Here is a 22749-nt window from a genome sequence, read left to right as displayed (position 1 = left end):
TACAAGTGATGGAGGACAGACGTCAGCACATAAAAACATACTTTGTGTACACATAACGAGACAGACACACGAGTGAAGCTCTTGATGATGTGGTAATTGGGAGGAGAGTTTGAATGATATATACCCTGAGCTTCAGCCTGTTTAATGGAGGACAGGAGGATGGTCACAGTAAACACCCAGCTCAACATCTTCATAACCTGCGCACACAAAAAGGAAAATATGCAGTTATCATGTCTACAGGTAGTTAACATGTTCAGTATTCATGCTTGCAGACTTTCAAAGGCCTTGCTTTTGTTTGCTTACGCCTACTCTCTCCTCCTCCCTTTGTGTCTTTAGGTCATACTAGTCCCATCTCCTGTTAGATGAAACGCAGCCATCCCACAGCTACTTACTATTCATCCCTGTCGCATTTCCTGTTTCTGCTAGTTGCATGATCTTGTCACTTTCCTGTTCAGCTGCATCCCATTAGTCGTTTGTCTCCCAGCATATGTTTGGTAGGAAAGTTCAGCCCTGTTGTCTCATTGTCTGAGCTGCCTTAGACGTCTAACCATTGATCCTGCCCGTACCTGCACTGACCCACCTCCCATCTTTGATATCATGCCTGCCAGCCTCGTCTCTTTGAACATGTGTTCATGTTTTAAATGTCTGTCTGAGTAATGTCTCTTTTTTGAATGATGCAGTTTCAAAGCCGCTGGGTGTTAGCATTGTGGTAGCACGATGAATAAACAATTCCTAAGTAACCTTAAGTAACTTACGGCAGGTACACAAAGTCTGTCTGAGTGCCACCTGAACACACATTCACATAAGAGAGTTCAAAGCTCTGCTAGTCTGCTTAATGATCCACATGTATTGGTTTGGGTGAGTGGTAATCGAGCCAAAAGCCCACCCCACATTGCAATCATAAAACTTGACATCTGTTATGCCGTCATGTACAATTAACAAAGAATTATCTGATTACAAATTATAAAGCTATCATTCAATGGTGAGTTGAGGTTTATCAGGCCTTAAAAATACAATGTTATAATAAATATGAGCCATTTCTATGAAAACTGTGTTAATACAGCAGATGCTGAACAAACAGTACATGTGCACATATACAAAACAAAAGGCAAATACATCTTTAAACAACTCATTCTTCCTTACCTGCAACCCTAAATGTCAATGTATAAAATTGCATGATGGTCTTATATGGTAACAACAGATGTTAAAAGCTCCCATGAATACATTCTTGCTCTCTGGCTCGCTACATCATACATTCATTCTTGTGTTTAAGAGTAAAAAGAAGGATATCTAACATCCTCAGAACTCAACATCTCATTTGGGTGACCCTTACTTATGATTAATTTTCTTTAGGGGAAAGACAGAATAACATTTTCTATCACTATAACTATAACTCAAAGTAATAATCTCATAGATTTTCATGTGAATAAATGTCTGTTAAGTCACGATCTGTCACCAGATGTAACACACGGAAAACATCACAAGCGGCGCCCAGTTAGTGACGTGTTTTCCATCAGCCAGCAGTGGTTGGTCTGTCAGAGAGGGTAGGCGGAGCTAAGCGGCTGCTTTTATGGTCTCTGCAAGTGTTGCGAGTAAACAGTAATCTACTATGGCTGAACAAACAAAGAAAAGATCGATGACAACCGTGACGGAGCTGACCGTGGCCGTCACACATGCAACACTGTCTGGATATCTGGAAAGTGTGCTCTCGCAATTAGTGAGATCTTTGACATTATAACTTTAAAGCTCCTGTGAGGAGTTTTTAGCTGGTTATGAATTGGACTGAAATTAATACTGAGGCCTCTATATGACCTACAAAAGCAAACAACACCATAAGCGACAAAATTGATTATATTTATATTTAATTTTAGGTAGGTGTCAGACGAGGCGATTAACTTTGCAGTGCCTAGACAGGCTTTTTTCTATATTTTCCACAGCAAAGATTCACAGTGAGTGATGTGTTCGAATGATTAAAGAAAGCAGGATGAGTTTTTTGAGATCAGCAAAGAGATAAGAGGTACCACTTTGTCCACAGGGGGCGCCAAAATCAACACAAGCCAAAAGCTCCTCACGGCAGCTTTAAGACAGCATAACACACACTGCAAACATCTGAGACATTCACAAGAGAACATAAAACATTTTCACCTGGTCATTTCTTATTCTTGTCTACTTCTGTCCCTCCTGACACTAATTAATTCTCTTAACACACTAATAAGAAAATAATGTGTGTTTGTATTTATTTGCACTGCTTGTACTACTTATTACCCTGTATAAAAAGTGTTGTCTCTGTGACAGTGACGTTCTTCTTTGGGAAGCATTCTGGAAACAAAATCCTGAACGACTCAGATTTATGCACGAACAATTTCTAATCCTTTTTTTATTATTTGGAGCGTCTCTCTTCACACCAGAACATTCCGTTTAAACTGTAATTAGGTGAAATTACAAACAGAAACAGAGGAATGAATTAAAACACTGGCTTTTGCTCTCACTAGAAAACTGTGAAATCCACAAGTTAGTTTTCTCCCTTTAACTAGATGATGTCTAATGTTCGCTCACAATAACTGTGGTCTAAACCACCGATAGAAGTCTTTCTGTGACATTACTGCATGCTCCCATTTATATTTATGTCTTTAGGCCTGTGTGTACTAGTTTTCAGTGTGTTTGTGTTACTTTGTGGAACTTGTTGTCCTTGTTTAAACTTAAGCGCAGCATGTCTATTTGTGTGTTCCAAGACGATGTTGATGTTTATAATTTCCACAAACTTCCTTGCCTTAAAATCAAATGTTCAATTGTATTTTCTCATGGCAACAAGCATCTCTACATTTAAAAGGACATACTCTATAAAGTAAGGAGACGTATACGGAGAGACACAAACTATAGTACAATTCTGCCTACACAGCTCCCTCTCACCCTCCGTCTTCTGTTCCCTCATTACAGCAGATAAACAAAGGCCACTTGGTCAGACATGCCTCTTTAAAAGAGCGAAGAACATCAGACTAATCTTCACACCATCCTCAAACGTCACAACTGTAATCAACTCCAACTCACAGATTGCGTGTCTGTCTTTGGTTACTGTGTGTCTGGAATGCAGATGCCAGATTCTCATGGACAACATGTACCACTGAAAAAATGAAACAGGCCTTTGCTGTTCTTTGAGACATTGGGAATGCAGTGATGTTCTCAATGAGGTATTTTGGCCAGTGTCACCTTATATTTCTGTGTCACTGACCACCTCTGTCTAACTTCAGGACAGCTTTCCTCTGGTAGATAAACCCATCTCGGTTGTGGAGCATTTCCCTTCATGACAACCTCCATTGACATTCACCTTTTTACAGAGCTAATGCACGACACGGTGGCTACTGCAAATAGCTGACAGATGTTGACCCGATGAACCAAACCTCTGATCTACTCTGTAGAGCTAAGTTAGTTAAAGTAAACATCGTCACAGAGCAAAAGCATGAGAAACCACTTTAGTAGATGAAACAAAACGTATAGTATGAGCCGGATCAGCGGGATAACAGCAGACAGAAATGATATTCTGAGCTTGTATAGGAATGCAAAGAATATCAACATCATCTGGGATTTGGTCGTTTTCATTTCTTGGCACTTTGTTGGAACTCTGACCCAAACCAGACACACTGTCAGAGTGCCTCCGTCAGAACCGGCCCACATGAAAGACAGCTGTTGACACATGCTGACAGGATTGATAACAGTCACAGCAGACAACAAGCTACATTTAAGGTCTCCCATGTTGTATACCAAGGTTATACAGCTATAATGGCAACAGCCTCCACCACATTATCAACCATCCTGAAGATGAATGGGATGTGTTGTCTTGGACATTTTGGAAACACATTTATTAGCTGTCTTGCTGAGATGAGAAGGCGAATACCACTGTGATGTCTGTCTAAGGATACAGCTAGCTAGTAGCTATCCTGTTAGCTAGGCTAAGCATAAAGGCTGGAAACGTTTGAACACAGCAAGTTTGGTACATTCCAAATTTAACATTATCTATTAGCCTAGCAACAGCTCTAAAGCTTGCTAGTTGAGCGTTATATCTCAGATTGTTTGATCAGTACAAAAAGTGTATAAATGACTGCTAATTTGGTGCACCTGCCCAAGAAATTCTTACGCACATAGCCCCACATAAAACCACAAGACATTTTTATACTTTAGTTTTTGTAAGGATTAAACATACAAGCTAAAGCATGTTAATTTGTGATATGTAGAGGCGCTAGTAGGCAGACTTTGTAACATTTGTACGAAACTAAGCTAGCTGCCAAGCAAAATAGCACGTTAGGCTAAGTTAGCTAGCCAAGCTTCTAAGGGTTGTAGCTGTCCACAAACAGACAACTGATATCGATCTGATAATCCAACTATTTCTAAAAAAAAAAATACTGAGTTCAAAGTACACACAGTGCAACAATACTGTTATAAATTAAACATCCAGGATTGAAAATAGACGCTGGAATCGGTTCGCCTTGTCCTCTTTTAATTTGTTCAAGAACGAAAACTTGCCTGAAGCCAGAAGCTCATAATTACCCTTAAATGTTTGTTCCCTCTGTGAGAGCCTACAAACCCGACTGTTTCAGAACTTTGTGTCCCAAACACGTAGCACACACATAAAGCTTAATATGTTCCAAATGTAATGCCCCTTTCCCTTTTCAAGATTTAAAGTACTTTATTCTAAGACTTCTACCTATAAAATTAAATTATGTACACTTAGCTCCTGACAAACCACACCAGCATGCTCACCTTTCATGTTATTTTTTTCCCCTGTAAGGACTCTAATGAAAACATGTTCATTTCTGGTTTCATTATGTCAGCCAGGTGCTGAGACCACAGAGCATACCCACAGGACGGGGTATTCTGGGCAATAACATCTTGGCTAACCCAACAAATCATAATTGAAAGGCATTAACGGTTCAAGGGCCATTAAAACACCAGCTGACGACTAAAAGAAGTGGCAGTAAACATTCAAAGAACAGAGTTCTCTTCCTTTCTTAAACCTTCTTCCAGTCTGACAACCCACCCAAAGACCCTTCTCTATTTTGGAAACTTTTTTTCTTTCTGATGCCATCCATTGAACTATTATCTATACCGCTTATCCTGTTCAGGGTTGCAGGCCAAGAAATGCGTCCTCCTTTTCCCGGGCCATAAAGAATCCATCGGTGAATCGTTCATGGCCCAACATATCCCGAGAATCATAACGCACCAATTCAAACAAGATGGCCGACTGTAGCAGTGTTTTGTGGCACAACGGTAAGGGCGGAAGAGGTGGTTACACAAACAGTAAATCCTCCGTAGACCAGACTCATTTCAGTAGGCCTTAGTGGTCTACACAGGTTAGGAATGACTCACTCTTTGTGGACTGCGTCCTTTGATGGATGCAGCCGCTGAGTTGAGACATAGCTATAGAGACAGACAACCTTCACGCTCACATTCACACTTATGGGCAATTTAAGACCAGGCTTTTTTGCTTAATGGGAAAGGCTACAAACAGCATACATACCCGGGTCAAATGACCAGTAGACCCGGGTAATTATCACCTCGGCTCCGATCGGCATTGATGGGAACACAAAACCTGTGTCAACACGCTAATCTCCGCCCCCCTTTCCAGCGCGATGCTATGCTCTGTCCGTAACTTCTGCAACTCCTTGTCATCTCACTTACGAATTCCTCCCGTCTCCCGTTTTATACACAGACTGAATGTGTAATAGATACGATAAAGACCGAACCACTTCCATCTTCACTGTTTATATACCCTGTTTTGGGCACATTTGTGACGTCAGACGGTGACGCAGCAGAAAAGAGATCGACAGGAGTATACTTCACTGGCAATGGGAACGGAGACAATCGGCATCTATAAGCAGGTATTCCCGTGTCTAAAAAAAGCCACGTCAACACACTAAATTTAGATGGGAAAGAGGTGTTAGAGTCGCCAATCAAGCTAACGAGCATGTCTTTGGACTGCTGGAGGAAGCCGGAGAACCGAGAGGGACCCAAAGCAAGCGCAGGGAGAACATGCAACTCCACATAGAAAGGCCCTGGCAGCTGAAACAGGATTCGAACCAGGAACCTTTCTGCCCTTGCTGACACCGATTCTGATTAATGAATGAACAAATTGGCCAAAACTGAGTATCAAAGCCTTAATAATACTGCTGTGTACGACTAACACTGTGTGGATTTAATATGATTTCTGTCATAGTTGTATCGCCAGGCTCAGCCGATTAAAACATGAACAATTACAGAGAATGAATGCAATAGCAATTTGTAGCAAGGCATACTAACAAGGAATACTAACCTAAAAAAAGCACAGCTTCTGTCGTCACAATAATACACCCCTGATGGCAGCAAAGATCTGAGACATTTCTGATAGTGGTACCATTACCTAAACAACTAACTAATAATTAGTGTAACAACTCAGTGGCTACATCATATGTCAATTGTGGGAGTAACCTACTTCCTCTAATAAACTCCTTTTTTATCACAGCATACAGTCATCATGTCTTTATAAAGGACATTCCTAGGGCGGCCTCCACACCTGGTGTTGTAAAAGGATGATGTAACTTGCTTGGCCATGGCCACACAACTAAAGGCCACCTGGGAATCAAACCAAATAGTCAGTGGCACAGTAGCAAAGTGCTGCTCAGAGCCTCATCAGGAATCAGGTGAGGACTTACAGTAAGGGGCAAAAAAAGCCTGTTAGGAACAGCACTGACAAAGGAAGAGCAGGACTTTTAAAGGAAAGGAAGAAACAGAGATTAGGACTCATCCCTGAGCTTCTGCTGGGAGCTGTACTGAGGCTGGGCTGAGCTCTCTGAAAGCTCAGCTCAGCTCAGGATCACAGGGCTGTGGTTTAGTAGAGATGCCATTCTCCCAGGGGGGGCGGCGGGCCACAGGCCACTGCATTGTGACAGAGTGCAGGATTGTGTAAGAGCCAGGCTCCCTCAGCATAACATCAATACGGGGACAGAGGGTGACACAAGTGGACGAGGGGATGGAGGGGTCAAAGCAGGGCGGGGTGTCACAGTAAATTACCAAAGTCTCCTTAAAATCTGCTCACACACCAGGATTTTGTGCTCTAGGAAGCAACATGCTGCTGGAAACAGGGACAGAGGAGCTCACTCTGAGGCTGTCTAGGAGTCAGAAACAGGGGAGACTGATCCTGCCACCTTTGACCTCTACCCTCAGCTCAAGTACAGCACTTCTTACTTCCATCAGTAATATATTATCTGTCTGTTTCTTCATCCAAACTAAACAAAAGCACTAAAAACAGAAGCTTTTAAAAATCTTCTTTGACCTTTTGTTGGAACAAGTTTCAAAAGAATCACTGATCTAATCCTTCTTAAGTCTTTCACAAGCTTTGTACTACTATGAACAAGAGCCAGATGGACTAAATCAGGGAAATAACTGAATTCATCAATGTGTGATCCTTTTCATTCATAGACATGAATGAACTGAGGCGGAAAGTCAATATCTCCTGGGTTACAGCTGGTTAAATCCAACATAAACACAGTTAAGAGCTATTTAAGCACCCCAAACAAAACAAACGCAAGTACTTCAAATAAGTAGAAGTAGAAGTTCCACAGCAACATTTTCCACAAAAATGCCCCATTGTTGATCAAAATAGTTTAAAATAAAACCTATCAAGAAAACGGTTCTCTTCCTAAACCTCAAGCGAGGACAACAGAACATTTTCCATCCCCAAAAACACATCAAACACACAGTAACGAGCATCAGTCCTCCACAAACGGCACACTTGGGATCAGTCCAGACTGCAATCCACCACCAGCGTGGCACGCCAAAAACTTAACCAAGTAAGTCTGCAACAATGCAATGAATGAAAAGATGAGAGAGGAAGAGGGAGGGTGAAGGTGGGGCAGCGAGGAAGACTCTAATCAGACAAACTAAAGGTTTTTTGAGACATAATTAAGGGGATTTCTTGCTGTTGCAAGAGGCAAACCACAGCACAGACGTGGATGCCCTCAGGAGTGGAACAGACAATGGAAACAAATCAAGTCACAAAGGCAGAGGAGGAAGTGGAGGAGTGAGATTCCCCTTCTCTGTGCAGCATCATGGACTGTAGCAGGAGTAGTGCCCTATCACTAAATGAGTTCAGCTGAGGTCAACGTGGTTTTGCACTCCCCTTCAGTCCTGTGCAAAAGTAATGAAAGCTAATGCAGGAAGAGTGTCTGCAGGGGCAAAGGAGTATAATCACAGGTTTTGTCAGGGCATTATTTTATTTAAAAATGCATTATATATTTTTTGTCTTATAACCCAAAGGAATCGTCTGATAAACTGGGCTATTGCAAAGCGGATTATGTCAATGGGATTAAATGTCAGAAAGGGTGAAAATGAGGTAATGAAAGCTCTGCTCGGTCTTGTTCAAAGTCAAGTTTTTGCTGCAGGGAAAGCAATAGGTTAAGGAGTGGTGCATTGGCTACAATTCAGATAAGCACTCTATATGTACAGCATGCTATAGGGAATTATTCTTACTAGCATGTACTTGCCGAGTAATTCAATTTTCATCCATCCATGAGTGACATCGCAGACAGAACATAAAAACTATGTCCCTGAAAGTCCGAAGAGCAGCCTTCAAACTGTGCACAACCCGAGTAGCATATTCCCTTTAATTTCATAACACATGCACGTTAAGGCTCCCACACTGCCCACCACAGACCCTCCTCTCCTCTCCCCGCCTCTGCTTCGCCTTACCTGGGGATCTCTGCTCCGTGCACCGGGCAACAGCCAGCCGCTCCCCACCTTTCCACCTGTGGCATATCCAGCCCTGTCTCTCCGTGCAGTGTCTGGACACACAGTTGTAAACGTTATTCCCATTCACCGGTGTCTCAGCTTAAAAAAACAAAAAGCACAACAAACAACTCCACGATCATCCACTGTAGCTTAATAATTGAACTTGTGTCGGTGCATCCCTGCAGGAGACTGTCAGGACTGTAAACGCTATTTTCTGATTCCCGAGGCAGCCCTGCAAAGCGTGGGCTGAACACAAGCAGCAACAGAACAGTCCAGACTTGTTCGGATGCCTGAAGGGGAGTCCTAAGCTCTCCCGTTCTGTTTTTTTTTTTTTCAACCTCATTTTCTCTGCCTCTTGTCCCTCCCTGCTCCTGTCTGCGAGCAACCCATGTTACCATGTGAAGCAGAAACATTAGCCTATTAATTCCGTTATTTTTCCCAGGTAAAGGCAGGGCACTCAGGGTCACACGAATTCAAGCAGGTTGACTTTATTCACGGTCAGCACACTTAGTTCAGGCGCATGCCTGTGATTTAAGAAGGGAGTGGATGTTCACATAAAACATTTCAAGTGCTGTACAGTATTGGCATGCATGCATCTGTTCAAACATTTTACATGTTCACTAAACTATTTTTTTTACTCTACCTCCAGGGAGTTGAGTAAAGACAATTTACTCCTGGCCAAACTGAATACATCTTTAGGAGATCTCTAACAAGCTAACATGAACAGCAGAAACCAACTAGCATAATACACGTACATTAAAATTGTCAGGTTTTATTGAATATTGTTCAACTTTTAATTATGTTACTTCTCATTGGGGATGTTAAAGATACGTTAACCCATAAGTCACTCACAAACGCGTTGAAAATGCAGTGTCACCTTAGCTACATAAACCTGCAGGTGGTTAACACAAAAGTTAGCAAGCACCCTTTGGGGTATGAATTCAGTAACGTTAGCTTACCTAGCTAAGCCACAGTAGGCTGCCCACCTCCAATCATATCGTCTATCAACTAGTTTAAGGTTTAAGTGTTTTTTTTGACAAGTTAAGTAGTTTTTCTTATAGCTGTTTGTTGTGTGTCTGCACACTATCACAAAAGTGACTAACTTGTGTTAAGTATTCTGTGCTTTCGGTTTCTGGATTTTTATGTCCAGCTCAATGTTTTCTTATAAGAAAAATTAACAAGACCTATCAAAGGGTTTTTATGTCCTCATAAATGTTGATTCCAAGGTCAAATTTTCTGTTCCCTGGTTCAAAAGGTTGAAATCACTCACCTAGCTACTGATTTTCTTGAATCCTCATCCTCAAATGTGCCGACTTGACTTAAGACAAGTGATATCTCCACAGGTGCAGAACCAATTTTCACATTCTAACTGTATTTCAAACGTCAATCTCCCTTTCATTCTTTTACAACTTGAACGTACTTGTTTCTGACATTCATAGTGAACATAGGACCCATGGGAACATGGGGAAGACAATATTCACAAGTGAACCACTTCAAAGCTGCAGAGCACAGTTTGACTCAATTTTCCCAAACCAGAATAAGTAACTTGACCTTAATGAAGTTGATTAAAATGGACAACTCTGATGGTGACGTTAATCTCCTCAAAAGACCTTTTGTCACTGAGGATATTTTGACTGGTCATTGCAGGAAAGCATTGTGTTAACAATCACATTAATTATGGCTTTATATTATTCCTTTGTCCTATACGCCACGACAATGAGCCAGCATGCTAGATACCAGGATCTGGAGAAGCATCTAAACTAGATTGGCCTTAATAAGGTAAGACAATTTTTTAAACCTGTGCTTGTACTGCTTTCTAACTTAAGTCTATACTGTCAACATCGGTCAAGATTAGGACCGTCTGACAGATGCTGGACTTACTGTACCTTGACGAGGCAGCAGCGCATACAGAATTTGGGCTTTAACTTCGCCCTCTTACAAGGCTTCTGACTACTTTTAGCACCTTATCTTAAGCTGTGTACAAATCTTTAGAACTCCTGTACTAGAAGGAGTAAGTTTGAAATGAGCAAACATCTCATAGGTCAAGAGCTCTTTAGTCCTGATCTTCTCTATGTCAACTCTGGTTCTCACTGACTGATTTATCACAGCTATTTTGCAGGGACAGAAAGAGGGGAGCATGGGAGGTTATGGTTTAATCATCAATCATCTTATATTCATGTTTCTTTGAAGTCGATGATCCTGGTAACATAAAGAGGAGGATCAAGAAGCAGATTAAAGGAGATACTTCCTCTGCAACAACCCACACACTCTGGATTTGTTGTCGCAGTAGGTGGGTGAGTTTTCCATTCACAGTAAATTCTGTAAAGATGTTATGGAGAATTTGTTGATAATTGCCTGACCAAGCTAAAAACTAATGTGAGTAAGTAAATCTGCTGTGTCATGTTCACAGGACTCTGTGGTGTTGGCACATATATTAAGGCATTCTTAGGTTATGGCAGTAGATGAGATACAGCAGGCTAATAGCTCATCAACACTCACCAAGATATTATGCTAATACACTACATATACTGTAGATGTAAAATAGTAAACATTATAGGCTACCTGCTAACATCAACATGCTAAAGCTGCTAGCACGGCTGTATCCTTGGTTATCCTGAGAGTTAATCTTATCTAACTTACAAAAATCAGTTTCCATTCTTCTTAATTTAGATATTTTTGTTCATAATTGATTGTCTGCTACAGTCAGTCAACAGACACTCCTTGATTCTGTATCATCATGCCCAAAGCTGTCACCTACCAGCATCTCAGCAACACAAAATAGACTCCTGGCCGTTCTTTACCGAGCAGCTTCCCACTGTTACCGTTAATTACTGAGCTATTTATTGTTACAATAACAATACCAGCACAACCCTGTTCTACTAAAAAGGCTGGTACTACTTTGGCACTTCTAGCCTTCCTGTGTCAATCTCTTTCTGCATTTCATTCAGGTAAACACTGCAGCTCATCAAAGTGATAAACTGTGGTATTTTAGTCTACAGTGTGTTGTATTTTATGTTTTGTATTGTAGTCTTTCACATATTTGTCTGGGCTGTGTTTAAAAAGTGATTTTGATTCATCTCTGGCCTTGGTGTAACAGGCTGTTTTTCAGCTCCTTCAGGCTAACACAAGACTAAATCAGTGTGTTACACATTTATCATAAAATGATACATGTTGCCACAAGACTCCTGTAAGTGGTGCATGAGATTGACATGCAAATTTTAACCTTCCACTGGTATTTGTTTATGTTCTTCATGTGGTTTTGATTTTGCGACTGCTATCTATGTATGTCAGAGGTGGATATGAAATGATGCCACGGGCAGTGATGACTGATTTTGTCAGTCACGCATGTTAGGACACACATTTTGCTGTTTAGGTTATATTTCTTTTATCCACTGCAGCCAATGAATATAAAAGTTCAGCGTCATTGTACTTTTACAGAGAGAGGAAAGGGAGGCTGGTGTAAACAGGCAGACAGGCAGTCTGACGTCTGAAGAAATCTGTGCGAGGCAGATGTGTGTTGTGCAGCTCTGGATCTTTTGAACCAGCCAACAAAACTGAAACCGTAACCATGCTGCACTAATAAAAACACATTCCAGCACTAGAAAGTATGTTCTCCTGACACTGCTTTTTCACTGTGTTGGTTAGGGGACAATAGAGACAAGATGACTTGCGGTTTAAACTGCTTCAATTTGCACTTTGCACACAGTTTCCCACCTTCAAATCTTCTCCTTCACATGGCACCATATGACGTCCTGTCTGTTTAAATCATAACCAAACTACAATAGTAAAGAGCCTAAAGGTCAGGATGGGGAGTTTCCCAGACCTGCATTTGTACCATTCCTGTGCCTTTGAGCACGACACTTAGCCAAAGGATTTTACTTTGACTATGTTCGTGTAAAAAGGGGGTTTGATGAAAACCAGCTTGCATCATATCTTTAGGGTATTATCCTGTGTTATTTCATGCATGTGCAGCCAGGAGGAGATGATGAATGAATATCAAAACATTTCTAATCAACTCCAACACTGAGAAATTTCTGTCATTGTCTGCCAGCACTATCACGTCTCATGCGATGGTTCCGTCTAAGGAAGCGGGCGTTAGGACCCAGCAAACCAGATGTGTGAAAACAGATGAGTAGGCATCAAGTGTAGCTTGTTGTAATATGTGAGAATTAAATAGTGGCAAGCTGCTGACAATTAACAGGTGTGGACATGTTTCTTTTTTTTTATTGTGAGGGAACGATTGTAGTTGGATATTTATAAAATAGTTAATCATAATTTGCTTTCAGACTGTGGTGGCTTCAGACTGTTTTGGTTGTTAAAATTATAGTACTTAGTAACTTTAAAAGCCTCATTATTGCTTCATGCAATTGTCATCGGTACATTGGCATCTCTTTGATAGTACCTTTGATTTCAAAATAAAGCTACTTCCTTCCGTCATAAAACTTTTGTTGTAACAGTATTTACTTTGAAAAGTGATACGATGCAAGATTTCATTTGCAGATTTTTTATCATTATATACTTTTAATTAAATCAATTTCAAATTAAACAAAAGGTGTTGGAGGATGAATTTATCACTTGTTTTTCTCAGGTGCAGAGAGGAATGTAAAGGGACTGAATGATGACATGTGATGTCTGTCTTCTATGCTTTCTTTATGGATTGACACTGATCTCCCCTTTTTGTGTCTTCATCACTGGATGCTCTACATGCTAAGCTGATTAAACTGCATTTAAAGATGTGTGACAACAAGGAGAGATTACAGAAGAGTGAAGTGTTTTGTCCTGTCAGGAGTCCTTTTCCCTTTCAGCTACACAGACACACTATTGTGTGAGGGGATTTGGTGCTTTGTCTGAAGCAGACTGGTGACAAGATACAAATCCGCTTACACGCATGTTGTCCGAGGCACAGCCAAAGCCCAGAGTGTGTTTGCTCAGAGTTATCCTAAAGAAAAATTTGGCTGTGTTTCTGCAGGTTTACCTCATCACGAGGCAGGAATTTGCAGGCTCTCCCCTCGGTCACTCAGGCACCGTCAGAGTGGAGAGAGTTAGAGGAACAGCTAGGCTTTCTCCCGGTTGCCTGCAGCTCTCTGTCCAAATACCACCTGTCCAGGTGACAAATAGCACAGTGACCTTCTCTCACCTCCATTACAGAGACCTGTGATTTAGATAAGGGAAAGCAGAGGGGAAATGTAATTGAAAGTGAACATGAGATATAACAGACCAGAAGAACATGTTGAAAGCTGTCTTAAATGTTCACCAGATTTAACAAGAAAAGACTGAATGTGGTGCAAATCTCCACCAGAGCTGATTTCATACGAGGTGGTCTCTAGGTGGTGGTTGGAGGTCATAAATGTAAATGGTTCATTCTTTGTGTGGAGCTTGAATATATGCAACAACTGTTGCGTTTTTACAACCAGGAGGTTCTGGGATTGGAAATGGTTATTTTCCAGGTTAACATACCTTTACACTTTATTCAAGTACTCCAAGTTCATTTTAAGTCCAAGTTTTTAAAGGGTAACTTCACCCCCAGGTCTGAGTTGACTCCACCCACTGCATTATTTTAAGAAATGCTTAAAAAAAGTGGGTCAGCAGCTGAGAAAGGGCCGGGTTGGGGGTGTGAGGCAGGCCTTTGGAGGTTCATAGCTGGTATGAAACAGCAGATGAAGATAGCAGCTGTTTTTAACTTAATAAAATGTATGAAACTATTATTAAAAACATTATTACCACCAGCTTTGATGTGTTTCATTACAGCTCAGAAAATCATGTAACGTCTCTTTAAATTGTATACTGTTTGAGGACACGATTATATGATTATGTAAAAGGTCCTTGTCACGGGGTAGGAACTCACACGATACATTTCTGCTCTCTTTATTTTAACATCAAGCCAGTAAATATAAGCGTAGCATGAGTTAGCATGGCCACTGTTACTGTGAGTGTATTGTCAGCAGGTAAGCTAACAAAATAGTGTTTCATTATAGTATAAGGAACAACACACTGGCTGTAGTTCAAAAGGAAATAACACAAGGACTATGTTCTGAAAGCATTTTATTCTTTGTTAAACACGTTTGTGGAAAGTTAGAAAACATATCACAATATTTTTTTACCTGCGTTTCCCTCTGCCGCTCCTTCACCCCACTGGTGCAAACAGGAAGTGCCAAACTGAGCAGCAGCTGAACACTGGCTAATATGGATGGGTTTCTGGTGGAAGGTGCCAAGTGTGTTTGAGTTGGAGGGGTGTCAAGCCTTGTTAAAAAAACAAATGCTATTTTAATGACATGTTGAAGATTGTTTTTTAATTTGAATGTGTTTTGGTATGTTTTATAATTCAGTTACATATATTTGGTTCTGTTGTGGATCAGGTGTTTATCTCCTGTGGCTTATTTGCTTACAAATTGCTAATCATGGTCTCTTGGTACCACCCAACTGCTATATAAGAGGAGGCTGGCTGGTTGTCAGCACTGAAGTGAAAAAGAGCAGCTCGTGCTAAGGAGTGGCATTGTGTTGAGCCAAGAATGGCCTTTGTTGTTTTCACTGTTTGTATTTTATTGTTTATTACATTTTTTTGCTTCAGTTATTTCTTACCAGGCATGCACTGTAACTATAGCTGCACAGATTTGTTGTTTCAATGTAAATACATTTACTAGCACTGCATATTGGATTCTTTGCCTCGCTTTAGTGTCTTCTACGCCATCCTTTCAGTCAGAATTCTAATGATGTAATGTCTGTATATTCAGGTTGGATTTAATACTAGAAATTGAGACTATTAGATTTGGTTCAGGCTTTAAGTCAGTCCATGGCCAGAGCAGAGACCAGGAAGTGACTTAAAGCTCGCTGATCATGGCTAAAATTGTGTAGTAAATATGCTAATCCCCTAAAACTGTGAAATGCTGTTTTTCCCTTTTTTTATGGGATGATATGAACAAACGTGAGAAATGTTATTTAATGAGCTTTGGTTTGTAGATGTTACTGTTGGACAGAGCCAGGCTAGCTTGTCTCAAGTGTGAAGGCTAAGCTAGGTTAGCTTGCTTCTGTTGGTAGCTTTGTACTTAGCAAACAGACATGTGAGGGGTATCAGTCTTCTCAGCTACTCTTAGCAAGAAAGCAAACAAGCATATTCCCCAAATTTTTCCTCACAGTTAAGCAGTAGGAATGCATTAATTGCCCAATATTTGTCTTCAGATCTACAGAGGGACAACATATCTCATAAATGAGAAATAAAACCAGAAACAGCTGAGAGGGAGCGCTCAGAGGTTGTTCTGTGCTCTGTAGCCATGGTTAGCATATGTTGTTAGCATGTCTTCATATTTGCACTCCCCGTGCACATATGGATATAAACACAGTACACATGTGGCACATACAAGAAGAGAATAATCGAATACGTTGTGTTAACCTGTGAAGCAAAAGAACAATTGGGTGGGACATCCTGAACATGTGTTTTTGATACGTGCTAAGAAGGGAGCTAAATATAGAGCTGTAATTGAAACCTGCATTCATCAAACCAAAGAGTCATATTAAGACATACTTCAAAAAAAAGTATTGACTCAGTAAATATGAGCAGCGAGCCAAGTTTCTGTTCTGCACTGTGTTATTTTTGTGGATGCTAGCACTGATGAACAGCTTGTACTCATTTTGGGGCTGTAATTGTTTTTTTGTAATATGGCTTTATTGCACTATTCAGCAGGTATTGTGTTATAGTAGGAGCAGGTCATACAGAAGCTAGTTGAGGTTAGGACCCCAGCTTTAAAAACAGTAGTAGATAGTTTTATAACTTCATGTACAATGTATTAAAGATGTTATTTGTTCTCTTTTCTAATTCTTTATTTTTATATGATATGACCCTCTCCTGGAAATGAAAGAACCTCACACCTTGATCTGACTTAAACAGGTGAGCCACTTAGTTTATCAATGTTAATCTTTTGGCATGAGGCCTGGGTACACACACAGGTTTACAACAAGTTATGTTATGTTATCAGCCTGCTCCTCAGTGTCTTACATCACTGCTACACACACCAGATTTCAGAAGAACTTGTTGTAACAAGACGAGGTGAAAACCTAGTGTGTGGCTGACCGCATCAGGTCAATGTGGGCTTTTTGTGGGCAATGTGTTACAAGGACTTTCCTCATGAGGCCGTTTACAACGTGTTTGAAAGCAGGTGCGGACGTAGGTGAGACAGCGGAGCCACGCCTACTCCCCGAACAAAGTATCCAGAGCCATATAGACAGAGAGTCGCGTCAGTGGAGGTCCAATATGCTCCATGATCCACCATTGCGATGGTTGCAACTCTCTCTCTCTCTACGGCTGTGAAAGTACCGTCACTCACTCACTCAGTCAGTCAATCACATACAGACCCATGTGTAGGGCTGACCCCGGCGGTCAGCCAAAAATATCTCTACTTGCCAGCTTGAGAATTCAGACAGATACACGTAATGGCTTTAGTTCATACCAATAGAACTTTGAGATGGACTCATAACTTGTCGGAGTATTTGTGTACTAATTGTTGAATTGAAAAAAAAACTAGTACATGTGAATTATTGTACTTTTGTGTCACATTAATTTATCTGTTTCCAAAACACAACTTTGCGCTTCCAAGCTTTTTGTCATAGCTCTTTGACATGTCTTTGTTTCCTCAAAACACTGATAAGACATCAGCAAATGTTTCTCTACAGACTAAATGTCCCAGAGGTCGATGCTCACAGCTCGTTTACTGCAACAACTTGACTTTAACTCGATGCCCTCGGTGTGTTCTCATTGACCTGCAGTGGAAACACTGTGTGGTTCAGACAGAAAGCTGCAGCTGATGTTAATACAGAGTTTCTAATAACAGAGTGCTAACATGTCTGAACAACCTGACAATGGCTGCGTCTTTGATGATTCATCAGCTTGGCTTGGTTCATTTCCGCAGTAATAGCACTGGTGGGCACAGCATCGTTTTTGGCTGGAAGATCTGACATGTTTTAGATGATTTACAGACAGAACATCAGGAATAAACACATGTGAGAGTTGTCTTTATATCCTCAAAGGGAAGGATGGAAATTAACACAGTGTTTCCTGCACCAGTCTCTTTTAATCTCTTTATTTCTGAGCCTGTCTGTAGGAAAAAAAATGTTTTAAGTAACCTCATTTTTCAATGTGCGCTGCACATATGCGTCATTTTATTCAAATGTATCCTGAAGCACGCACTTTCACACTGTGGGTGTGGTCCCACTTTTTAAGATAATACCACTTTACCTTTCAAGCGGTCCCATAACTCTCTCTAACAACAGGGTTCACAGGCTTTAAATCAGTGTTGACTTGCAAATACCACAGAGCCTGACACTGAGAGAGTATGTGTGTGTCTGCAGATACACATCAGCTCTTCTTGTAGCATCTCTGTCTTTAAGATGACGGATGACCTGATCATACAGTTGACTGTTCACCATAAACATTTGTGTCCTCTAATGAGCGTTGCAGCCCACCTTTTTGCTCCTACAGTTTTGTCTTGTTCTTAAGGCTTTAACTTTGAGTACTTTTTCCATTTTATGCTTTTATCCTTTAATTTCAACATTTTTAAAGCAAATATAATTTTTACCGTAAAACCTTTTTGGTTGATTATTTGGGTACATTCAAATTAATATTACTACATATTTATCAATAAATTAAGCATTATGTCATATTTAGATTAAGATTAAACTATATTGATCCCATATATTGTCATTCAAAAATTAAGCAATATCACACTGGAGGTTGTGATGTTGTACTGAATACGTTTATACTAGCGGCAAATAGTAGTAAAAAGTAACAATCAACAACAGATTATTGTACAATTTAACTGAAACTGGACTGTTGTTGCCGAGCAACTCAGACACATACATTTATCTGAATGTTTTAATTAATAAAGCAAAGAGTGAAGAGGCTGTGTGATTCAGAGGTACCAGCTCGATCAATGTAGACAGACACAGTCTGCTGTAATGTTAATTAACAGTATTCAGAACACCTGGCTGAGGCAGAGTGATACACAGAGTGAAAAGTCAGTGATGTTGTTCTTTATATCAGCACTCATGGAACGCCTCTTGTCCAATCAGATTACTTGATCGTAACTTTCTGCTGTATAATATTATATAATATGTTCTAAATGGAGCATTCTTCATAATGCTGCCCTTATTTACACGCATGATGCGAGTACTTTTTACAACACCTGCTCTCATATCTGTACCGTATATAAAGCTTCAGCCAGTTTCGCTTAGCATAAAGACTGGAAACGGCAGGAACCAGCTAGCATAGCTCTGTTGAAAGGTAATAAAATCCACATGCAGCACCTCTAAAGCGATTAACACCTTATCACATTTATTTAGGCTGACAAAGTTCCCAATTGTTAAAAAAGACAAGATTAGTTGTTGGCTTGGAGCAGTTGCCAGGGAAACAGCTGACACCCCTAAAAAAAAAAAGCAATGTTCAAAACCAGCTTTTATGCGTGATGCATGTCCCCCCTCTTTCACTTATTTCCTGTTGTGATATACAGTCACTCTTTCCAATACAAGGAAAATGATTAAAAACGTATGTGTGAAACTTTTGCTCACTCATAGAAGATCCTTGACAGAAGTTATGACCCCCCTTGTTTTTTTCTCAACTAGTGAAAGTATCACCGTTACCTTTCGCAGCTCCTCTCTACAGGACCTCTGAATCCTTCAGTAAAGGAGCTGTTTTATTTTTCTTAGTCCTTGTTGGCTAAATGTGGAAAACAGGCAAAAAATTAAGTTAGTCAATATATGATACTTAAAATAGCCTCGACTGGTCTGTTCATACTGTTCAGACACACGAGAGGAAATTAATGCTGATAGTCACAGGCTGGAAATGTTGATGTTTGGCTAAGCGGTTTGTTTAGTGACTGTTTAATCCTTCCTTTGATATTACAGACAGATGACTAAGAAACGCCAAACGATGTTCTGTCTCAAACGGACTTTTCAGTGGTTTCTAACAAACACATCTGTCTCAATTTAGCCTAAAGGATCTGGGTTAGAGCCAATGGACAAAGAAAACAACTCTCTGAGGCCCTCTAGTGGTTCATAGTACAAGTACAATTATTTTTAAGTGGATGATCAGAGAACATTAGCCACTTCCTGTTTTTGATGATAATAACTAACCTCTCCTCTCTACTTTTGAAGAAAGTGGTTTGCTATGATTTTACTTTAATAGTGATGCTTGTACATAATTCATAATAAAAGGATTGAAGCTTACTGGCCTGTTATCAGTGTATGATGAGTGAGTTTAAGAGCTTCTCCAAGCGCAGACTACATACAAATATTAAGCTGTCCAAAAGTCAGTGAGTGCACTATTGAACTTGAATATTAGTTTGCGTTAGCAGAATCACATACGCACTGAAAGGCCTGTGTAAGCTGTAGAGGTCAATGGTTTTTGAATGCTCCTGACGTTGTGTAGCCTGTGGTGCAATATGCTGCTCCACCAGTAGAGGGAGACACAAGACAATAAGAGTTTGTTTTATTTGCAGTCTGACTAAACACAGGGCTGTTTAGGAAAGTACAGTGTTTGTCTGATTTATGACTTGGGTGTAATTAACAGAGAGTTATCCTGTTATAGGAAGTCAGGGTGGCTGCAGACACAGATTAAGAGATTAAAGTAGAGTGATATTTTAAATCAAGTGATTTATTGAAGTTGTCCCCAGAGAGCAGCAGAGACTATAGATCCACTCAAAATTGTCCTGACATGGCCTTGTCTTATATCAAACAATTTGTGGTTAACAATAAAGAATGGTTACATATATAACATAAGGAAAACAACAAGAGCCAAACTGAGAGAAAAAGTCATGCAGTAAATGTCAAAGTTCAGTTTACTCAGAGGATTTAGAGACGTTAAGCAGAGTCTTTTGTTCCACAACAAGGCGACTAAAGCCGAGTCTCTTTGACCTTTGGTGTAAATCCAGAAGAAAAAAGTAGTCCCATCGGCTGAGGTGTGAGGAGTGTTGTCTCATTGTTTGGCCAACAACAGTTTTCTTCTGGTCAAAGAATGAGTCAGTTATAATGATCTTTGAACATCTAATAGGCTTTTATTTGAATGCATTTTCTAGCCTCAGCTTCCTTGTTCTCACCCTCCTGGCTTGCGCCCAGAGTTGCCACCTTCATGTTCAGACCTGTCAGTTTGTGACTCCGCAGAAAGTGGAGCAATAATACTGGGCACGTCGTGGATTAAGTCCCCGTTCCCGCCCATCCCGACGTGTTTGTGAAATCCAGTCTAATGACTTATTGATGCACTTTTATTCGGCTGCGTGTTGACAGGCACACACAGCTGGTCGCTAAACCACTGCTGCGCTTTTATCAGTCATACTAGTTATGGAGGAGATGAATAGATGAAGCCATTTTTCTTGCGCAGAGTAATAACTCACACACACAGCCATTGAGATGTGCTCCTTTCAGTCCTCCGTGATAAATGAGCTCTGCCGTAAAGAGCACACAAGCATGCATGAGGAAAATATAAAAAAGGCTTTGGGGATTCCTCGTAATGGGTGAGAGGTCTTTTCTATCCTCAAGAGCCTTTTGAATGGACTCCAGCCTCGTCTCACACAGACGTCCCCCTGCAGTCCTTTCAGCCCTGTTAGACACACACACATAGACATTTCATTGAATGGCAGCTTTCCTCCCTCAGTGAGCTGCAGGGTGGACCGATGTCCATAAAAGAGTAGAGAGCGGAGTGATGAGAGACTTATAGCTTGAGGGGAATCTGTGATGAGGTTTAAATCGGAGGCTCTGATACCTGCTCAGGATTTATGGACGTGATGGGGAGCTGAAGGGTTGTGGTATTATCCTGTTACCTGTTAAGCACCCTGAAGTAAAGATTTCAGTGTGTAGGGCAGGTTGCATTTAAGCTCATACCTAACCCATCATTTTTTCTGTTATAAATTATCAGTTTAAACGCAGATTTCCAGCCATTATTGTCTGATGTTCATGCAACTAAGCTCAAGCACCCTAATGGACACCACCTGTTACATGCAAAATGTGTTCATTTGTGTAAACATGAGAATATTCAACACCTTTAATAAGGGCTGTATCAATTAAAAAATGCTTATTGATATTTTCTGATGCAAAACTTAATTCTGATCATGCGTTTAAAGGTTTGTTGTCTTGGATGCCATTTCTTGCAAACACTTCAACTGTTCTGCACACTTGCCAGCTACTTTTAATGCGCTCTAATTGCAGTCATGTTTTCAAGATGTTACAACTGACTCATGTTTGTGGAAGGTGTGTCTGGTACAATCGGCCTGTTCCCGGTTATTGTGACAGCTAATATACCAAGGATCTGCCCAACACAGATTTATCACCCTATTTGAGTGAATTATTTTTCCTCTAATTAGTCTTTATTTCTATTTTTAAGGGCCCAGTTGGGAAAATACAAATTTCAAACATGCACAAAAACAGTCTGGGCAATGTGACTGGTTTTAATTTGTATCTCATGACAATAATTTCTTTTTTTTCTTCTTTTTTCTTTGGCCTTGTATTAGATTGGATAGAGTCGGAAATGTAGAAAGAGAGAGTGGGGATGACGTGCAGCAAAGGGCTGAGAGTCAAAGACGAACCCGGGGCCGCTACGTCAAGTAATATGCCTTTAACGCTGAGCTATACTGGCACCCCTCTTATGACAATAGTTGGTTATAATGCAATAACATTACAGTTAAAAAGTGCTGTGGAAATCTGAAGAGAAACACATTATTTGCAGTATGTTGATGTTCAGCAGCCGGCTTTCCTCCTCACCCTCATCGACTTACATTGAAACTTCTGTGTCTTACCTTTTTTCTGACATCTTCCAGTACAGATGAAGAGTCTCAGGCTGCATCCAAGTGTTTATTCCTGACTGCACATGATGAAGGAGGACTGGCAGCCTCTTTCAGGCCTGATGTCTTCCCTCTGGAGCTAACCTATTTGTGTGTGTCTGATAGACTCATCTAACCCTGGCTCTTGGCTGACCACCACACACACATATAAATCACTGTGTGCTAGATTCATGCT

General features: G+C 40.6%; 1 protein-coding gene across 1 annotated transcript in view; it reads right to left on the bottom strand.

The window, feature by feature from the left end:
* Positions 1–8779, bottom strand: part of col7a1 (collagen, type VII, alpha 1) — a 70250-nt gene extending 61471 nt beyond the window's left edge. The window contains exons 1-2 of the mRNA XM_069677947.1: positions 8719–8779; positions 125–197 (exon numbers count right to left, since the gene is read on the bottom strand). Of these exons, the coding sequence (XP_069534048.1) occupies positions 125–194 (70 nt within the window). The 5' untranslated portion in view covers positions 195–197; positions 8719–8779. The remainder of the gene's footprint in view (positions 1–124; positions 198–8718) is intronic.
* Between the last annotated feature and the right edge of the window lie 13970 nt (positions 8780–22749).

Source organism: Semicossyphus pulcher, unplaced genomic scaffold (genome assembly GCF_022749685.1).
Source record: "Semicossyphus pulcher isolate SPU_LCO1_2020_fin unplaced genomic scaffold, fSemPul1.0.p SCAF_3, whole genome shotgun sequence".
Classification (NCBI taxonomy): Eukaryota; Metazoa; Chordata; class Actinopteri; order Labriformes; family Labridae; genus Semicossyphus; species Semicossyphus pulcher.
Note: the sequence above shows the minus strand (reverse complement) of the source record. Positions and strands in the feature narration are given on the sequence as shown.